The 16,743-nt window shown below is 35.7% G+C and overlaps 1 protein-coding gene across 1 annotated transcript; it reads right to left on the minus strand.

The window, feature by feature from the left end:
• Positions 1 to 757: 757 nt before the first annotated feature.
• Positions 758 to 16,627, minus strand: LOC102809727 (ubiquitin-like protein NEDD8). Its single transcript, XM_085500223.1, has 5 exons — positions 16,505 to 16,627; positions 16,271 to 16,288; positions 6,663 to 6,692; positions 5,186 to 5,268; positions 758 to 1,177 (listed from the first exon to the last, which is right to left on the minus strand). Exons 1-5 carry the CDS (start codon positions 16,520 to 16,522, stop codon positions 1,081 to 1,083), a joined length of 246 nt encoding a protein of 81 aa, XP_085356349.1. The 5' UTR covers positions 16,523 to 16,627; the 3' UTR covers positions 758 to 1,080.
• Between the last annotated feature and the right edge of the window lie 116 nt (positions 16,628 to 16,743).

Genomic DNA, 16,743 nt, shown 5'->3' on the forward strand with positions numbered 1-16,743 from the left:
ACAATTCAGTGGTGGGGGGGAGAGGAGGAGGCAGGTTTGTTACAAGCTTACAGCGAGCCAAGTAAGGTTTCTTAAATATACTATTCATTACTATTCAGGCTTAATCAAAAACAGAAAATACATGTATTGTCTTTGGTTCAATCCATTCAACATTCTTTCTGAAAACTAGCTCACCTTTCATTGATAATTTTGCAACAATTTCTGCATTTTTTATTCCCAGTTATTTTCAACAGCTTGATTTGTATTTGTGTCCTACACACATGCATCATTTTCAAATTCCTCTTGGAAATCTCAAGACAGTGCTTGGATACCAGAAAAACTGGTTTAAGCCGTGACAATTCCCAGTTCTTTATAGACACAGATAATCAGAGCTTCATGTAATTTAATCCCATAAAAGGACAAAGTTAAAAACATTTGTAGCAGGTAAGTTTACAGTACACTCACTTACACACAGAGAAATGAGAGTCAGTGATGCATCATTTCCTTCCATTCATTGCAATATTCTACGTTATATGTGAAATCGTACATAAAAACACCTTCCAGCTGAATAACGTGCTATACACATACACAGTCAGTTTGAAGAAGTATGGGCATCTCAATTGAATGCGATACCCCCCCCCCCTGAACGTTCAGCATTTCAACACTGAAGTATGAAAAAAGAAATTTAAGTACAAAATCAAATCATTTGTTTTTTCAGTCGACGTCTTTCACGCATTACGCGAGATTTCACAGTAAGCAAAAAATCCACCTAGTATCCTTTATTTTATCAAAATCTGTATTTCTTTTATTTTTTTAAACATAACATCAAGTAGTTAGTTTTTTTTTTCATCTCAGCCAGTAAAATAAAACAAAAAAAAAGTCGACTACATAATAGTGTCATATATATAAATACTACTAGATGCAAAAGCATTATCTAACGGTACATGGGAATCTACTCTAAGTGCTGACACAAGAAGATAGGTTGAAAACTAAACTATTCTGCAAGGTGAGCTGTTGACTGTTGTATTATGGTATGCTGAATTTACTTCTATTTAGGTATGTGAAATTGATCAGTGTCAGTCATAATTAATGTTCGACCGGTCAGTTGACTAGATGATGACCACCTCGGAGTGCCAAGACTAAATGAAGAACAGAACCACCTTGAACTTTGTAATCAGCTGCTGTTTTATCGTCATTCCTGAAAAGCAGAAATATGTCAAGAGATTATTCTGATGAGAATTTGGTAACATTGTGTGGTGAATGTGAGCTTTGTTTTCAGAACTATCCATGCTGCATATATTATGGCAAGTCAATATGAATGCAGAATATATAATCTCAAGTAAACAGTCAGCAACAAGGCGCGACTGTGACATAAATAATGATTTGATCTGAAGTAATTTTTCAACATATTTTTTCAATCTAGATGTCAATTATTTTGATAAATGTGTATTGTTACACTTATAGACAAGTCATTGAAAATGACACAGTCCCCGTTAAATTTTTGAAAGTTCTCTTTGTGCTCGTCATATTAAAGCGGAGGGGTTGTCGCGAGCGTGTCCTTGAAACTTGAGTTCCAAGTGGCGTATACAACAGATTGTTTATTTACATCAAAACACGTATTCCGTGTAGTAGTAATATGGCCAAAAATAAAAACAGCCGTTATTCGGCCATCTTTGATCTGATTATGAAACACACTGATATGTATGATGTATGTGCCAAATATGAATGAAAATACATAAATTGTGCAAATATAGTCGTAAGGCCAAAAAGTCGGATGGCTGTCAATTGGCCATTCTTGACCAGATTTTGAAACAAATTGTCATGGACATGCATCCTAACATGTATAAAGTACATGTATGTGCCAAATTTGAATGAAAACTGACAGAGCACGTCAAAGATATCGCATAAAAAAACAAAATTTTCAAAAAACAAGATGGCTGCCAGTCGGCCATTTTGAATTGAATCGCTAAACCACTGCATGTGCATATGTCCCACATAAAGTACTAGGCACATGCAAAGAATGAACGGAATCGGTCCAAGGGATTCTGAGATATGACTCTGGACGGACGCACGGACACACATACAGAGACCGAATTATAAGTCCCCGTTTTCGGACTTCGTCCGAACGGGGACTAATAAATATAAATACATAAACAATTTAATTTTAGCTTGTTAGTTATTTGAGTTCTGATGTGCTTGTTCGTAAACTGGTTTATTTTTGTAGACTATGGTGTACTAGTCGGTTAAAATTCAGAATGATACCGTACTCGACCGCGTTAGCGCCCAGGGGCCTCAACTCAGAAAATCACGATTTTGTAGGGGTGGGCGCTTACCCGAGCACCCCCCTCGAAAAAGAGTGCAAATGAAAATTTTGATTCATCAAGTGACAGATTACGTCTTTGAGGGAAAATCAAATTACTTAATTAATTTGCATCGTCATTGATTTTCACAATGAAGAAACAGAAATGATCACAAAAAATATGCACGTTTTATTACAATATTAATTACGTACCACCATAATTTACGGAATTAAAAACATTTGAGTCTGTAGAACACAGTCGAAGTCAAAATTGTCATATTATTTCCACTAACGAAGTTGTTGGATCGTACGCAAACTCTTGATGAAAATCACTTTCCGCCATGATGCAATTGCAGATTTGACCTACAGCAGCGTCGTTTGACCTAATGGGTCAAAGTTGGTTATTAACTCATCAGAATGCTGTGTTGTACTGACGCAATTCTTCGGAAATTCCCGAAGACTTTCCGGTAACGCAATGCGGGAGTGAATAATCGATGTCGAAGTACGATCTGTTGGAATTGATTTCAGCGAATAAACGACATGGTTTTTCCAAAAAACTAGTAACTAGCCATTTTTGAGAGGTAAACTGAATATGGCATGAAATATTTATCGCATTTTACTTGTATTAACAGGTCATTGTCGAAGCGTAGTTTACGCACGGTTACCGTGTTCTACGCATTCACAACATATTCACAGCGATCGATGTCCACGCTGTATCATACAAAAACGATTACCAAGATTTGTTACGCAAAACCAAGTTTTAAATTAGTTGCATTTTGAAGGGGTGGGCGCTTTGCCGAATGACACCCCAAATATAATCAAAGAAAGCTTAGAAAGAACTCCCGTGTGCTGAGAGTATTGAAGACACATTAAAAATTAATTCAAAATTACTTGTACATGAGATATTGATAGAAAAGCTGAAAACTAATTATGTACATCAGGTAACTAATATGAACAGAACAGAACAAAAAAATTATGAGTTATTATGCTAATTAGAGAATTAATATGAACAAATTTTAACCCAAAATTAATCAGGCCTGTCTATTGTCCTAGAGCATTTATGTACCAAATTTTATTCAAATGTGATGATCAGTAATTGAGATATCAGTGTTAATTATGTTAATTAGGAGATTAATAAGCATAAATATTTACCAAAAACTAATTGGGTTTCTGCATAGTTCTCTTTAAAAGTTTCATTAAAATCCAATTTGTGGTTCTTTATATATCAGTGGAACATTATGCAAATTAGGTAATTAATATCCAATTAAAACTAATTAGGTCTCTGCATAATCCTAGAAGATCTATGTAGCAAGTCTCATTGAAATATGATGATTACTACTTGATATATCAAAAGCTGAAAATTAATTAATTATGCAAATTAGATAATTAATATGTACTCATATTACCCTAAAAACTATCAGGTTTGTGCAGTGTCCTATGACATCTATGTACCAAGTGTCATTGAAATGTGATGATTACTACTTGAAATATCAAAAGCTGAAAATTAATTAATTATGCAAATTAGCTAATTAATATTTACTGGTATTAGCCTAAAACTATCAGGTCTGTGCAGTGTCCTATGATGTCTATGTACCAAATTTCATTGAAATGTGATGATTACTACTTGAAATATCAGAAGCTGAAAATTAATTAATTATGCAAATTAGGTAATTAATATGTACTCGTATTACCTTAAAAACTATCAGGTCTGTGCAGTGTCCTATGACATCTATGTACCAAGTGTCATTGAAATGTGATGATTACTACTTGAAATATCAAAAGCTGAAAATTAATTAATTATGCAAATTAGGTAATTAATATGTACTCATATTACCTTAAAAACTATCAGGTCTGTGCAGTGTCCTATGACATCTATGTACCAAATTTCATTGAAATGTGATGATTACTACTTGAAATATCAAAAGCTGAAATATAATTAATTATGCTAATTAGGTAATTAATATGTACTCGTATTACCCTAAAAACTATCAGGTCTGTGCAGTGTCCTATGACATCTATGTACCAAGTGTCATTGAAATGTGATGATTAGTACTTGAAATATCAAAAGCTGAAAATTAATTATGCAAATTAGGTAATTAATATGTACTCATATTACCCTAAAAACTATCAGGTCTGTGCAGTGTCCTATGACATCTATGTACCAAGTTTCATTGAAATGTGACAATTACTACTTGAAATATCAAAAGCTGAAAATTAATTAATTATGCTAATTAGGTAATTAATATCTACTGATATTACCCTAAAAACTTTCAGGTTTGTGCAGTGTCCTATGACATCTATGTACCAAGTTTTATTGAAATGTGATGATTAGTACTTGAGATATCAGTGGAAAAGCCAAAAATTGATTAATCATTATGCAAATTAGGTAATTAATATTGCACAGATTTTTACCCAAAACTAATCAAATCTGCACATTAGTTTGGAGCATATGTGTGCCAAGTTTCATCAAAATCCAATGAGTGGTTCTTTAGATATCAGTGGAACAGTCATGAAACAGCCCAAAATCAGCTAATTATCATGCAAATTAGGTAATTAATATGCATGGATTTTTACCAAAACCTAATCAAATCTGCGCATTGGTCCAGAGCATCTATGCACCAAGTTTCATCAAAAACTGATGTATGGTTCTTGAGATATCAGTGGAACAGACGGACACACATACACACACACATACACACATACAGACAAACTAACTGCAAAGACTCCCTTTTTATGCTTCGCACACGGGAGTCAAAAATTGCGCAAAAGTGGGGGATGGGCGCTTGCCCGGGCATGGGGGCTAACGCGGTCGAGTACGGTATATACATGTAGCGGGTGCTGCATGTAGAGCATTATGTACATCCTAATTACTAGTACTAACACCCCCACCATGAAAATGTGACTTACATTTGTTTTCCACTAAAAATTAATCGCTGCTGCGGTGGAGGGATTCCTTCTTTCTCTTCTACTCTTTCTTTTATTCTTTCAACCTGTAAAACATAGGATTGATAAATTTAATTAATAAGTACTTCCAATTACTTCACTATTTTGATATTTTGAGCATACTCATATGAAACAACCATTTTTATTTTACCGGTACATGTTCACACAGATTTAATTTAGCAAATTTGACTGATCAGCAAAATTTAAACCCAGTGACTAATTAATACATATGCAGTGTCCATAGAATACATGAAATTATGCCGTAATAGAGAATATTGTCATCAAATATTCGTCTTTTCTTTAACTCTACCGCTTGGTTATTTTTAAGTAAAGTGTGTAAATACGGCAATATCTGGTACATGCAAGTGAAACTGAACTCACAATCGCCAGTACCCAATGAACTCACAAAGGGAAATATGAGGCTCCCTGCAGGGGTCTGCCCAGCCTGATTTGAGTGACAGTCTCTAATTAATATTCATGAGTTCATTAATATTCATGAGCTAAATAATAGTCATTTTTCCCATTCTACAAGCTACGGTTTAACTACTTTAATTATTTTAACTTTTATTTTAAATATTTCAATGTAAAATTAATCTGCGTTGATAAAAGTGAAAAACTATATACACTTTATTTTTCCCATTAACATTAACCTCTGACCTGGCAGCCATTTATTTTGTCAAAGCATGTCGTCAGTTTGTTTTCTTTTCCAATGGAATGCTGGTAAATCACATTAATAGTGAGAAATAAGTATTCCTTGTATTGCTGACTGAATATAGCTTATGAATTTAATTTTATGAACGAGTCATGAAGCCAAAAACACCAATGAAGTTTACTACACTCGATTGCAAGTGCAGATTAAATAAACAACAGCTTGCCGCATCGCTGCCGATTAAGTGAGCAAGTTATTGTTCAACTCGACAATTCCTACACACAACTAAACTTGCGATGGTAATCCTTCCTTCTGTTTATTTATCGTTGTCTTCCCTTCCATTATCTTGATGTAAGACTTATTTTGATCTGGTTCGTTTGTTAAGCTAACAGAATGTCAATCAGAGAAGGTTAAAACAAAAACACATTAGGCCGATGTCACACGTACGATGATTTTGAACAGCAGTGTCTTCTTTCATTAAAGTTTTGTTGTGTGTTAATTTTTTGCATTGTGTTGTGTGTTAAATCCAACAATGACAATAGAATGATGGTCCAGTGGCCGACATCCTGTGAGTATCATAAAGAAATAGAATTGTGTCGGGCGCCAACTTTTTGTCCTAGACGGAAATTCTGATTGCCGGTCACTAGCGACCAGCGCCGACCAGCGTGGGCAGATATTGCCACATTTACATACTTGCAGCACTACACGCCTTAACGTTTAGTATATAAATCATAACACCAAAAAATATTATGAACCATCATCCAAAAGTTATATATATGAAAATGTGAATACCTTATCTGTTGGTTCTATGTCAATTTCTATCTGTAAAATAGAACAAAGAAAGATTTGAAAATGAAACAGATTTTTTTTTAGTCTGGCCTAAGGCTAGGACCAACGCAATGTTGATGCTGTCTTTTCTGACCTGTTCTACATCTCTGCTTGCCAATCGCCCTCAAACGTGATTCATGGAGATGCTATTGTGAAAACTGACAATTACATGTCATGTTGCATTTCATCACATAGACTTTCCAAATCCCATAGCCTCTGTGCATTTTTCTATGTCAATCACAAGAATTTCCCTTCATTTGTGGTAAACCGTTTGCTACAGCCAAATTGATTGGCTGAAACAGTGGACATCTACTCCAGTTAACTTAAATTTATTACGCAACTTAACAATCTGTGGGTTTAGTAAGTTAAAAATAAATACAAAGACAAATAAAATAAAATAGGACAAACTAAAACACTAAAATTAAAAAAAACATTAAAAGCCAATAAAAAAACCTGAATGTGGAAACATGATTGTATATTTTCTCGTCATTAAGCCAATAACAATCCCACAAGGCGTGGTCTATTATCTTACTGCATTTAGTATAATTTATATTTACAATAAATGTTCAATTTAAGTTCTGTGTGTGTATGTGTAGACAACTTGTGATGAAAATATTTTGCATAAAATGTCAGGCATGCAAGCAACCAATGTAATCATAAATAGGAGTCTTATTCAGTATGTTTGTTTTTGTGAGAGTGAATCCTGAAAAATATGCAAATTAGTCCGCCATGCTTGCCTCTGATTCTGGGGAGAACACTGTAGGACCACTCATTGTGAATGAACACGCGATATTTGAACATGCATTTGAATTATATTTGGGTGTTCTAGCATAGAAAATATGAACACACCCAAGAAAACATGTGTTGTCTTTTGAATGAGTCTTTGAAAATGGTAACATTGTTACCATACTTCCCAGATCATAAGCCCAGGGGCCTCAACATGTAAAAGTCAGGAGTAGCTTTATACTTGAGAACCACCTCAGAAAAGAAGATTTACCGGTATTTGGGTTTAACATTGTAGCCATCTTGCCACCATGAAAAATCACTCAAATTTTTCCCCCTAAAAACTAGTGATTCTCTAAAGGTAAACAAAGTGTGGAGAAAGTATTTAAACATCTATCACAGTCGCCAACAGGTCAAGTCAAAGAATAGATTACTCATTCACACCCCATTCATGATAGTCTCAATAGACATGATTATTCGGAAAGGTAAAACGATGTCCAATGACCAGGTTTCATGACTTCATGGTCAAGCTATTGGTGTTTCGAAAGCTACCACTCAATGAGATATGGATTACTTCAGTATTGCAACATTGGTGTTCATCCTGAGTAAATATAGGATGCGAACCATGTAGCGTACGTTCCCCATGCACTAATAGGTGATTTTCCGCACAATTGCGAGATCTCGCGAGATGCATGAAAGACGCGCGTCTAACGTCTGCTGTAAAAATCAAACGATTTGATTTCCAACTCGAATTTCTTTATTTCGTAGCTCACATCGACCGGCCGATCTTCGACAGAGGAATATTGCTTCCGAATACCCTCACTTAATCGAAATTGCCTATCATAAAATGTGGACAGCACATTATTAAGCATGGAAATGTCCCCCAAAATACTTTCACGTTTGTCGAATCCCACGCGATGTTTGACGCCACTACGACGCTATGACCTTTGTTTGTCCTGTTTTTACGTTCGATTTCACGCATAACGCGTGATTCTCGCAGTGAACGGAAAATGGTCTATTAATGCGAGCTTTCTCATACATGTAAACGCACAAACCAAACTACTGTACCAATCATGATTTTTATGCAATGAAACACACTTTTTACACACATATTTTAATAAATGTTGTCGACGCCCAGTAAAAACACCCTGGGCCTATAATCAGATATGCCCTCAACTATTATTTGTGATATATTGATTACTTTGAGTCCCTATCTCAGCAAGGTATTCAGTTCATGAGCAATCATAATCAAACGTTTTCTTCAAAATGCAGTATAAAAAAAGCTGTTTTCAAAATATTATAAGCTCTCATCAATTTTTCATCTTTAAAATGTTTACAATCTGTTTTTGATTTTTATCTCATGAGACAACTTCCGGTGTGATCCAAGTTTAGACAGTATCAGGACGATCCGGCCCTGGTTTGTTGCGGCCCTGGTAAAAAAAAAGACGATCCGGCCCTGGTATAAATTATATTCGATACGTGTTCATATCTAATGTTAATACATGTATATTAAATGCATAACGAATGCTTGACTATCTTGTTTAACAACTATTTTTCGTCTTTTGCAGGGCATTTTCACGATTTCACACCATATTTTACACAATGCAACAGATGTTTTTTTCATTTACTCGCCGCCTTTGTACTAAGCACCATATGGCCCAAGTGATTGTCACTGTGCATGTGGACATGTGTGGCCCGCAGACAGATAACTTGAATACATATCTAATACAATCCGTTTTAGTCAGGGTTCGAATACACATTTGTGGTTTGTCACGTAATGAATTAAGAACGTTAATCAACAAAGGAAAAGAATGTAGAAGGCAGACAAAATGGTTTTATTGGTCTTTCAGTAAATAAACAAATAAACTGTTTCTTTGTACGTTGTGCTTCTGGTTGTTGAGCAATACATTTTAGTTCCGCACATGGTCCGCGTTTGTGTGGTTCGTTTGCATGTGTTTCCATGGGGAATTGCGTGAATAAATTAACAGCAGAAGTCGGAATGTAACAATGTAGCAAGATGCCTCACTTTGTCGCCATGTTAAATGTTCGACTTTTTGTACTAAAAGTAATCGTGATTATACGCTAAATTACAAACAATGACCTGTCGGTTGGCGGTAATAATAAATAAATCGTCCCATGTTACAGTACGTCGCATTATATCAGTCCCACTGATAATAAATAAATCGTCCCATGTTACGGTACGTCGCATTATATCAGTCCCACTGATAATAAATAAAACGTCCCATGTTACGGTACGTCGCATTATATCAGTCCCACTGATAATAAATAAAACGTCCCATGTCATGGTCGTATTATATCACTCTCACTGATTATAAAAAAAACTCAAACTAGGCAACAATGAGTCAGGTGGTGCCTGATGATACCACACTACACTGCATGTACTGGTAATGTGGGACCTAGTGCCGGAGTGATTTTCTATATGATGTATAGCAAATGTTTCAAACGAAATATATTGAAATCAGCAGATTTAATGCTATATTACGTTTGCAGAAAACTAATCATGTTGATTAGAAAATTGATTCCCTACACTTTAAATATTCGTGGGTACTTTGACACATTGTCTCTGGAGCTTGTTTGCTACATTCCTCATTTCCATTACAATGATTGTGTGTACTTTGACGTTGTACCGCCCGACTGGAAGGTGTGTACGACCCTTGCATTGTGCTAAAACGTAAGTGTTAAAATTGGCTGCAATCTTTCCATGAACTCTGATAAGTCCTACAAAAGATGGAAAAAAAAATTGTGGATAAGATAGTCACACATTTAATATATTGACGTTCATTACGCGACAAACCACGAATGTTCATTCGAACCCTGACTAAAACTGATTGTATTAGATGTGTAATCTAATGTCTGCCGCTGCCGTTCACGTGCTGGTGGCGAATAAATGAACATACATCAAACACTGTGTGAAATCGTGAAAATGCCCTGCAAAAGACGAAAAATAGTTGTTAAACAAGATAGTCAAGCATTCGTTGTGCATTTAAGGATGCTGTGTAGGTTTTTTTGCTTTGAAACCCAAAATTCTACTTTTTTGTATTTTTCAATGCTTGACTACAAAGAGCAAACACTCAGTAGGAAAAAAAGTGATTTGGATGTTTTTATAGGGTGTAAAAATCAATTTTTGTTAATTAAAAACAAAAGCACATGTCATTGTTTTGAAAGCTATGTTTTAATTAATCAGCCAAAGACATAATAGACAGATAATTTGCATAATAGTCACCACCCATAGCAAATATAAACAGTCTCTTGCATTCAGTACAAGCTCAGACTAGTAATACAAGTATTAATTTCGTTGAATTTCTCGCTCTTCAAACAGTCGATTATGAAACCGTCTTGGGGTCGACTATGACAGTGACGAAAGAAAACGAATCCAAAGAAATTTGGAGAAGAACGTTGACAGTATGTAAAGCGATTATTATTAAAATTTAATCATGAAAGGTACTAACGTTAGTACCTTCCACGATTTTATCGACTAGACCATGGAGGTATAAACAGAATGTAGAAAATTTGAGCACATGGCAGACTTAGTTTTCGTGACCAAATTACGTGTCATGGACTCCGACCACAATGAGTCGGAAGTGAAACACTTGGCCACACCACCGTCCCTCAACACGTGGCCACACGTAAAGCCTGAGACAAGCAGCTGTAAAAGAAAACGTACGCGTCTGTGTGTGTGAGCATCCTTGTTTTACCCGTTTTATTTTTCTTAATCTTCACATTCTCAATAAATAACTTGACGGATTCAATTAAGTTAGATTTGTTGTACAAGATATAGAAAGTGAACTGAATGTAAGATACCGGGAGTGGTCCCCGCTAGCGGTTGTTCCGGTACTATGCATTACGCGTTGAAGATAGAAGAAGAATCTTCACACTAATTTTGTCACAACAGTTTTGGGAACTAAAAAACGGAAAACTCGATTTATGGCGAACAGGTTATTTCACAAATCTACAAAATAATAACGCAAAAGCAAACAAACTGAAAATTCATGGCCCGGTCGACAGACAATTTTAAACCCAAGCGATCGCAACTCCCGATTCAGTTCAGTACTCGCTGTGACTTCTCTCACCCCCATTGCCATTCAAATCAGATAATACAGATCTTCGTCGAGACATCTCGCGTTGTAAAAACAAAACTTGGAAAGAAAACTACATGTAGTTGACTCTGGTGGTGTGTTCAGCCACGGTTACTGGTTCAGCAGCGGAGCAAGAGAATGACCTTCCATAGAGGGCAATGTATGGTAATGAGTCTTCCAGAAAAGGAGTGTCTCCTCCCACAACTTAATAATGAATATGTAAATCATGACGTCATTTTGGCGCGACTTTGTCACGCCGTGAAACAGTGTTTCCTATTGGATTCGGAAGCATAATTTCGTACTTTATAACCAATTGCAACCACGCATATCCACACATCTGCGTGATTATGACAGACAGATACCATGACTAGTCGTTATGAGTTTGTTTTGATCCAAGGGACAAACGGATTTTGAGTTAGCCGACGATACGTTGCTGCTAAGTTGTTTTTGCTGTTTTCTCTGTTAAACAAAACAGCGATTCACGGCAACTGCAGGCCTTTGATCTCGAGTTCTAGTGGACGAATTATACTAATTTTTCGCACAGACACTCTTTGATATGTTGTCTCTCAAGCGGCGCTGGGATTTTTCTATTTTCCTATTTGTTTCGAAATTACGTTCTAATTTCTGAATACCGAAAAGAACAAGATCGCATTGTTTTTTCAAGATAGCTAAATTATTATTTCTTCTCCAACTATCATGTAGATATATATCTCAATCAACGCAGAATGGTGGTGAGCGTTTTGTTGCCAATGTTCCACTAAATTCGTTTATTCATTGGTTCAATTATTTTTTTACCGAAAATGGCTTCAGTGTTTACACAGAGATCACGTGACTTTACACGTCCATACACACACTATCTTGTAGATTTCACATTCAGTGTGAAATAAGCTTTCCATCAATATATAGCTTTGTATGGTTCAGTAAATATTTTATATGGAAACATCCGGGCAGAGCTCCAGAAGGAGTACCTACACTTTATGCAAATTTTTTTTAAATTATGCTAATTTATTCATGACGTAGCAGTTTCTGTGCTCATGAATATTCATTAATTTGTGGGTCAATACATTTTTAAAGGGGCGATATATTATTTTTGGGGGAAGAGTTAGAAAGGGGGATTAGCAATCCTTAGGGGGTCAATACAAAAGAAGGGACCCATTTGGACAGCAGCCATGCTCCTCGTGTCTGTTGTTGCACGTGACCTACAGCTGTCAACTGTGTTCGTTCTTCAACTGTGTTCGTTCTTCGACGACTTCCATGTGGGGTAGTATTCTTGTGTTCTGTTCTGACTTGAGTTTTTGAATCCGCTGTTTATGTTTTTAACGTCTTTCATGTCTTTTGTAGGATTGTCCAATCCGTGATTCGAACTTGTGATCTTTGAGTTCCCAGCGCACTGTCTTGTCCACTGTACCACGAGTGTCTTCACACAGGAGTTAGGATTTAAGTCCTATTCATAGGAGCACTGTCTTCACTAGCATTCAAAAATCTAACTAAACATACTGGATTCGAACCAGCGATCGCTCACATTGCTGACATAGTACAAATCAACTGAGCTATGTGGGTAGTCATGCAAATTAAATAATTTGTTGTCGTATTTAGCTTTATTGCCAAATGGTGTTTGCGAGAAAAAGATGGGCAGGCAAGGGAATTGAACCCAGGTCCTCCTGATCACTATGTAGAGAACTGACCCACAAGACCACAATGGATTGACTGGATGTGTTTGCATTTGATAAGACTATATAGTGTGTATATATATATAGAAATACAACATATTTCTATTATTGAGTTACAATTGTCCAAAAAATTGCCAATTTTGTGTTTTTACTTGTGTAAACTATATGCATGCCATAACTCGTTAGTGTACATCTTGCCAATTGGGTGTTTGCCATTTGCGTTGCCCATACTTGACCCGACCCTAACCCTAATGTCAAGACACGTTCCTGTTAATAATTCCGTTGCCCATACCTGACCCGACCCTAACCCTAATGCCAAGACACGTTCCTGTTTATAATTGCTCAATAATGATACTCTGTTGTGCACTGTCTGCGGGTAAGTTGCATTGATGTCAACTGATTAAACAAGTCGCGTTTAAGTAATTTCCACTATTAACAAGTGGTTAAATTGTGACAATAAATGTGTGGACAAATATTTGAGATTAATTTTGGTGTAGACAACTCTCGTTTAATTATTTTACACCATTACAAGTTGTTAAATTGAGAGAATAAATGTCTCAACAAATATTTAATACTTAGTTTGATGTAAACAACTCACGTTTGATTAATTCCCACAATTACAGGTTGTTAAATTGAAAGAATAAATGTGCGGACAAATATTTTAGACTTATTTTTATGTAGACATCTCTCGTTTGATTAATTCCCACAATTACATGTTGTTAAATTGAGAGAATAAATGTGCGGACAAATATTTTAGACTTATTTTGGTGTAGACAGCTCTCGTTTAATTATTTTACACCATTACAAGTTGTTAAATTGAGAGAATAAATGTATGGACAAATATTTTAGACTTATTTTGGTGTAGACAGCTCTCGTTTAATTATTTTACACCATTACAAGTTGTTAAATTGAGAGAATAAGTGTGCGGACAAATATTTTAGACTTATTTTGGTGTAGACAGCTCTCGTTTGATTAATTCCCACAATTACAAGTTGTTAAATTGAGAGAATAAATGTGCGGGCAAATATTTTAGACTTATTTTGGTGTAGACAGCTCTCGTTTAATTATTTTACACCATTACAAGTTGTTGAATTGAGAGAATAAATGTGCGGACAAATATTTTAGACTTATTTTGGTGTAGACAGCTCTCGTTTAATTATTTTACACCATTACACGTTGTTAAATTGAGAGAATAAATGTGCGGACAAATATTTTAGACTTATTTTGGTGTAGACAACTCTCGTTTAATTATTTTACACCATTACAAGTTGTTAAATTGAGAGAATAAATGTATGAACTAATATTTGAGACTTATTTTGGTGTAAACAACTCGCGTTTGATTAATTCCCACAATTACAAGTTGTTAAATTGAGAGACTAAATGTGTGGACAAATATTTTAGACTTATTTTGGTGTAGAAAAGTCGCATTTAATTTACTTCCACAAATTACAAGTTGTTAAATTGAGAGAATAAATGTGTGGACAAGTATTTGAAACTTATTTTGGTGTAAACAACTCTCGTTTGATTAATTCCAACAATTACAAGTTCTTAAATTGACAGAATGAATGTATGGACAAATATTGACCATTATATTTGTGAGTAAATACCTGTTGTTTAATTAATTTCCACCTCTACAAGGTTGAGAGAATAAATGTGTCGACAAATATTTGATACTTATTTAGGTATAAGAACTCGTGTTTGACCAACTTCCACCATTGCAAGTTGTTAAAATAATGAAATAAATATACTGGTATCATTGGATATAATTGTGAAACTTTCTAACAAAATGTTAACTGCTGGCTTTGAACCCTCAATCAACAATTCCGCAGACACAGTATAAATTCAACAACACCACAGAAGATATTCGTCTGTTGCCTGAATTGTTTTCGTAATATAGGGGACGCCATCGACACTTTAACAAAACTTACCTTGACTTGGGTCTTGTTTATCTCTTGTCACAATCTGGAAACTGTTGAACAAATTGCGCGTCGTCCAGTTTAAGACGTTAGTTATTTTATTATTTATTCATTTTTGTATGGTGGAGTTTTGTGAGGTTTATTATTTTTTGGCGACGTTCTTTGTTTACTTGTTTACGGTTTGAGAGATTTCAGTTTATTTGATTTACGTTTTTACGGTAGCTCTGAGCGGGACTCGAACCCACTGTCTTTTCAAGCTAATTTTGTTTTATTTTGATGGCACGCTTGTGTACCACGCCACGACGTTGGTCGTTAAGTGGTGTTCATTTTTCTAACTACTCCAGTGTTCCGATGAGTTGAACGGAAAAGCCAAAACGATTGCTGGTTTCTGATTGCTTAGGTTCTGGTGAGTGTGTATCTAGTGTGATTCGAACCCATGTCGTTTGTATTGGGCGTTTTTTTATTTCCCATGTTGGCTACGCCGTAATATGCAACCACTTCCCCGTTTTATTGTGATTTTGAGTGTTTAATGATGTCTTCCTCACCCGTCACGCCATGATCCAGTTTCAACCACACGGTCATTTTGCAACACAGTTCGTGACCCTCGGCGTCACCCGACTGACTATATGAGCGTTCTGTTCAACTGTTAAGCTACATGTAGGATTTATTACCGTTATTATCATTATATTGTCACGTGATTTGTTTTACCTTATGTGTAATGTCTTAAGTATCTTTATTGTAATTTGTATATACCAATTCGTATATACCGAGGAAACGACCCCGATTGAAGGTCATGTATTTTATGACGTCACCAATTCGTGTGTAGGTACTGCTTCTAGATCTGTGCCAACATCCGTTTAGAAAATCAATACCAAAAACCTATACAGCATCCTTAATATATTAACATTAGACATGAACACGTATTGAATATAATTTACACCAGGGCCGGATCGACCAAACTGTTTTGGGGCCGGAACGTCCAAACCAGGGCCGGAACGTCTTTTTTTTACCAGGGCCGCAACAAACCAGGGCCGGATCGTCTAGAAATCGTTTAGACATGTGTCACAAATGTCATTTCATGGTGACTAGACACAATACCGGCAGGGTATTTTGATACATCACCACTGTGGCCGTTTTGTAATATGTTAAATAACAAGCAAACTTACCTCCTTCCCCGTGAGTGTCTGTCATTGTCGAACAATGAGGGGTTCATTGATTGAGTGGTGGACATTTATTTCCAATCAGGCGACATCGAAAGCAATTTTGAGAAATAAAGAAAAGACGAAAATTGTATAACTTTTGAGTATTTCGCTAAACAACACACCACAAGTGGTAAAATTTACAATGAGTTAATTAACGATCGACATAGACTGTGAAAAATAGAACGAAATTGCGTTTACCTTAACTTTGATCAGCATTGTGACGATATTGCGGGTTCTTCGAGTGTTCTTTCTCTCTTGGTGAGGTCTTTCTGAATTCAGTTTATGAAAGGAGCTGTGTGATTGGTTGGATCACAGTCCCTCTATCATAGATAGAGGGACTGTGGTTGGATTTATATTCGCGTATGACTAAATAATGATTAGTTTTATAGCTTTATACCTGTTATTTTTAATATTTATCAGAATGAATAATCGCATGA

This window comes from Saccoglossus kowalevskii, chromosome 6, assembly GCF_978046115.1.
Source record: "Saccoglossus kowalevskii chromosome 6, keSacKowa6.1, whole genome shotgun sequence".
In the NCBI taxonomy this organism is placed as follows: Eukaryota; Metazoa; Hemichordata; class Enteropneusta; family Harrimaniidae; genus Saccoglossus; species Saccoglossus kowalevskii.

Coding starts and splice junctions, on each gene's coding strand:
- LOC102809727 (XM_085500223.1), bottom strand. Junction 5,269..6,662: donor ACATAGAACCAACAGATAAG/GTATTCACATTT, acceptor TATGTTTTACAG/GTTGAAAGAATAAAAGAAAG. Junction 1,178..5,185: donor ATTTTTAGTGGAAAACAAAT/GTAAGTCACATT, acceptor TCTGCTTTTCAG/GAATGACGATAAAACAGCAG.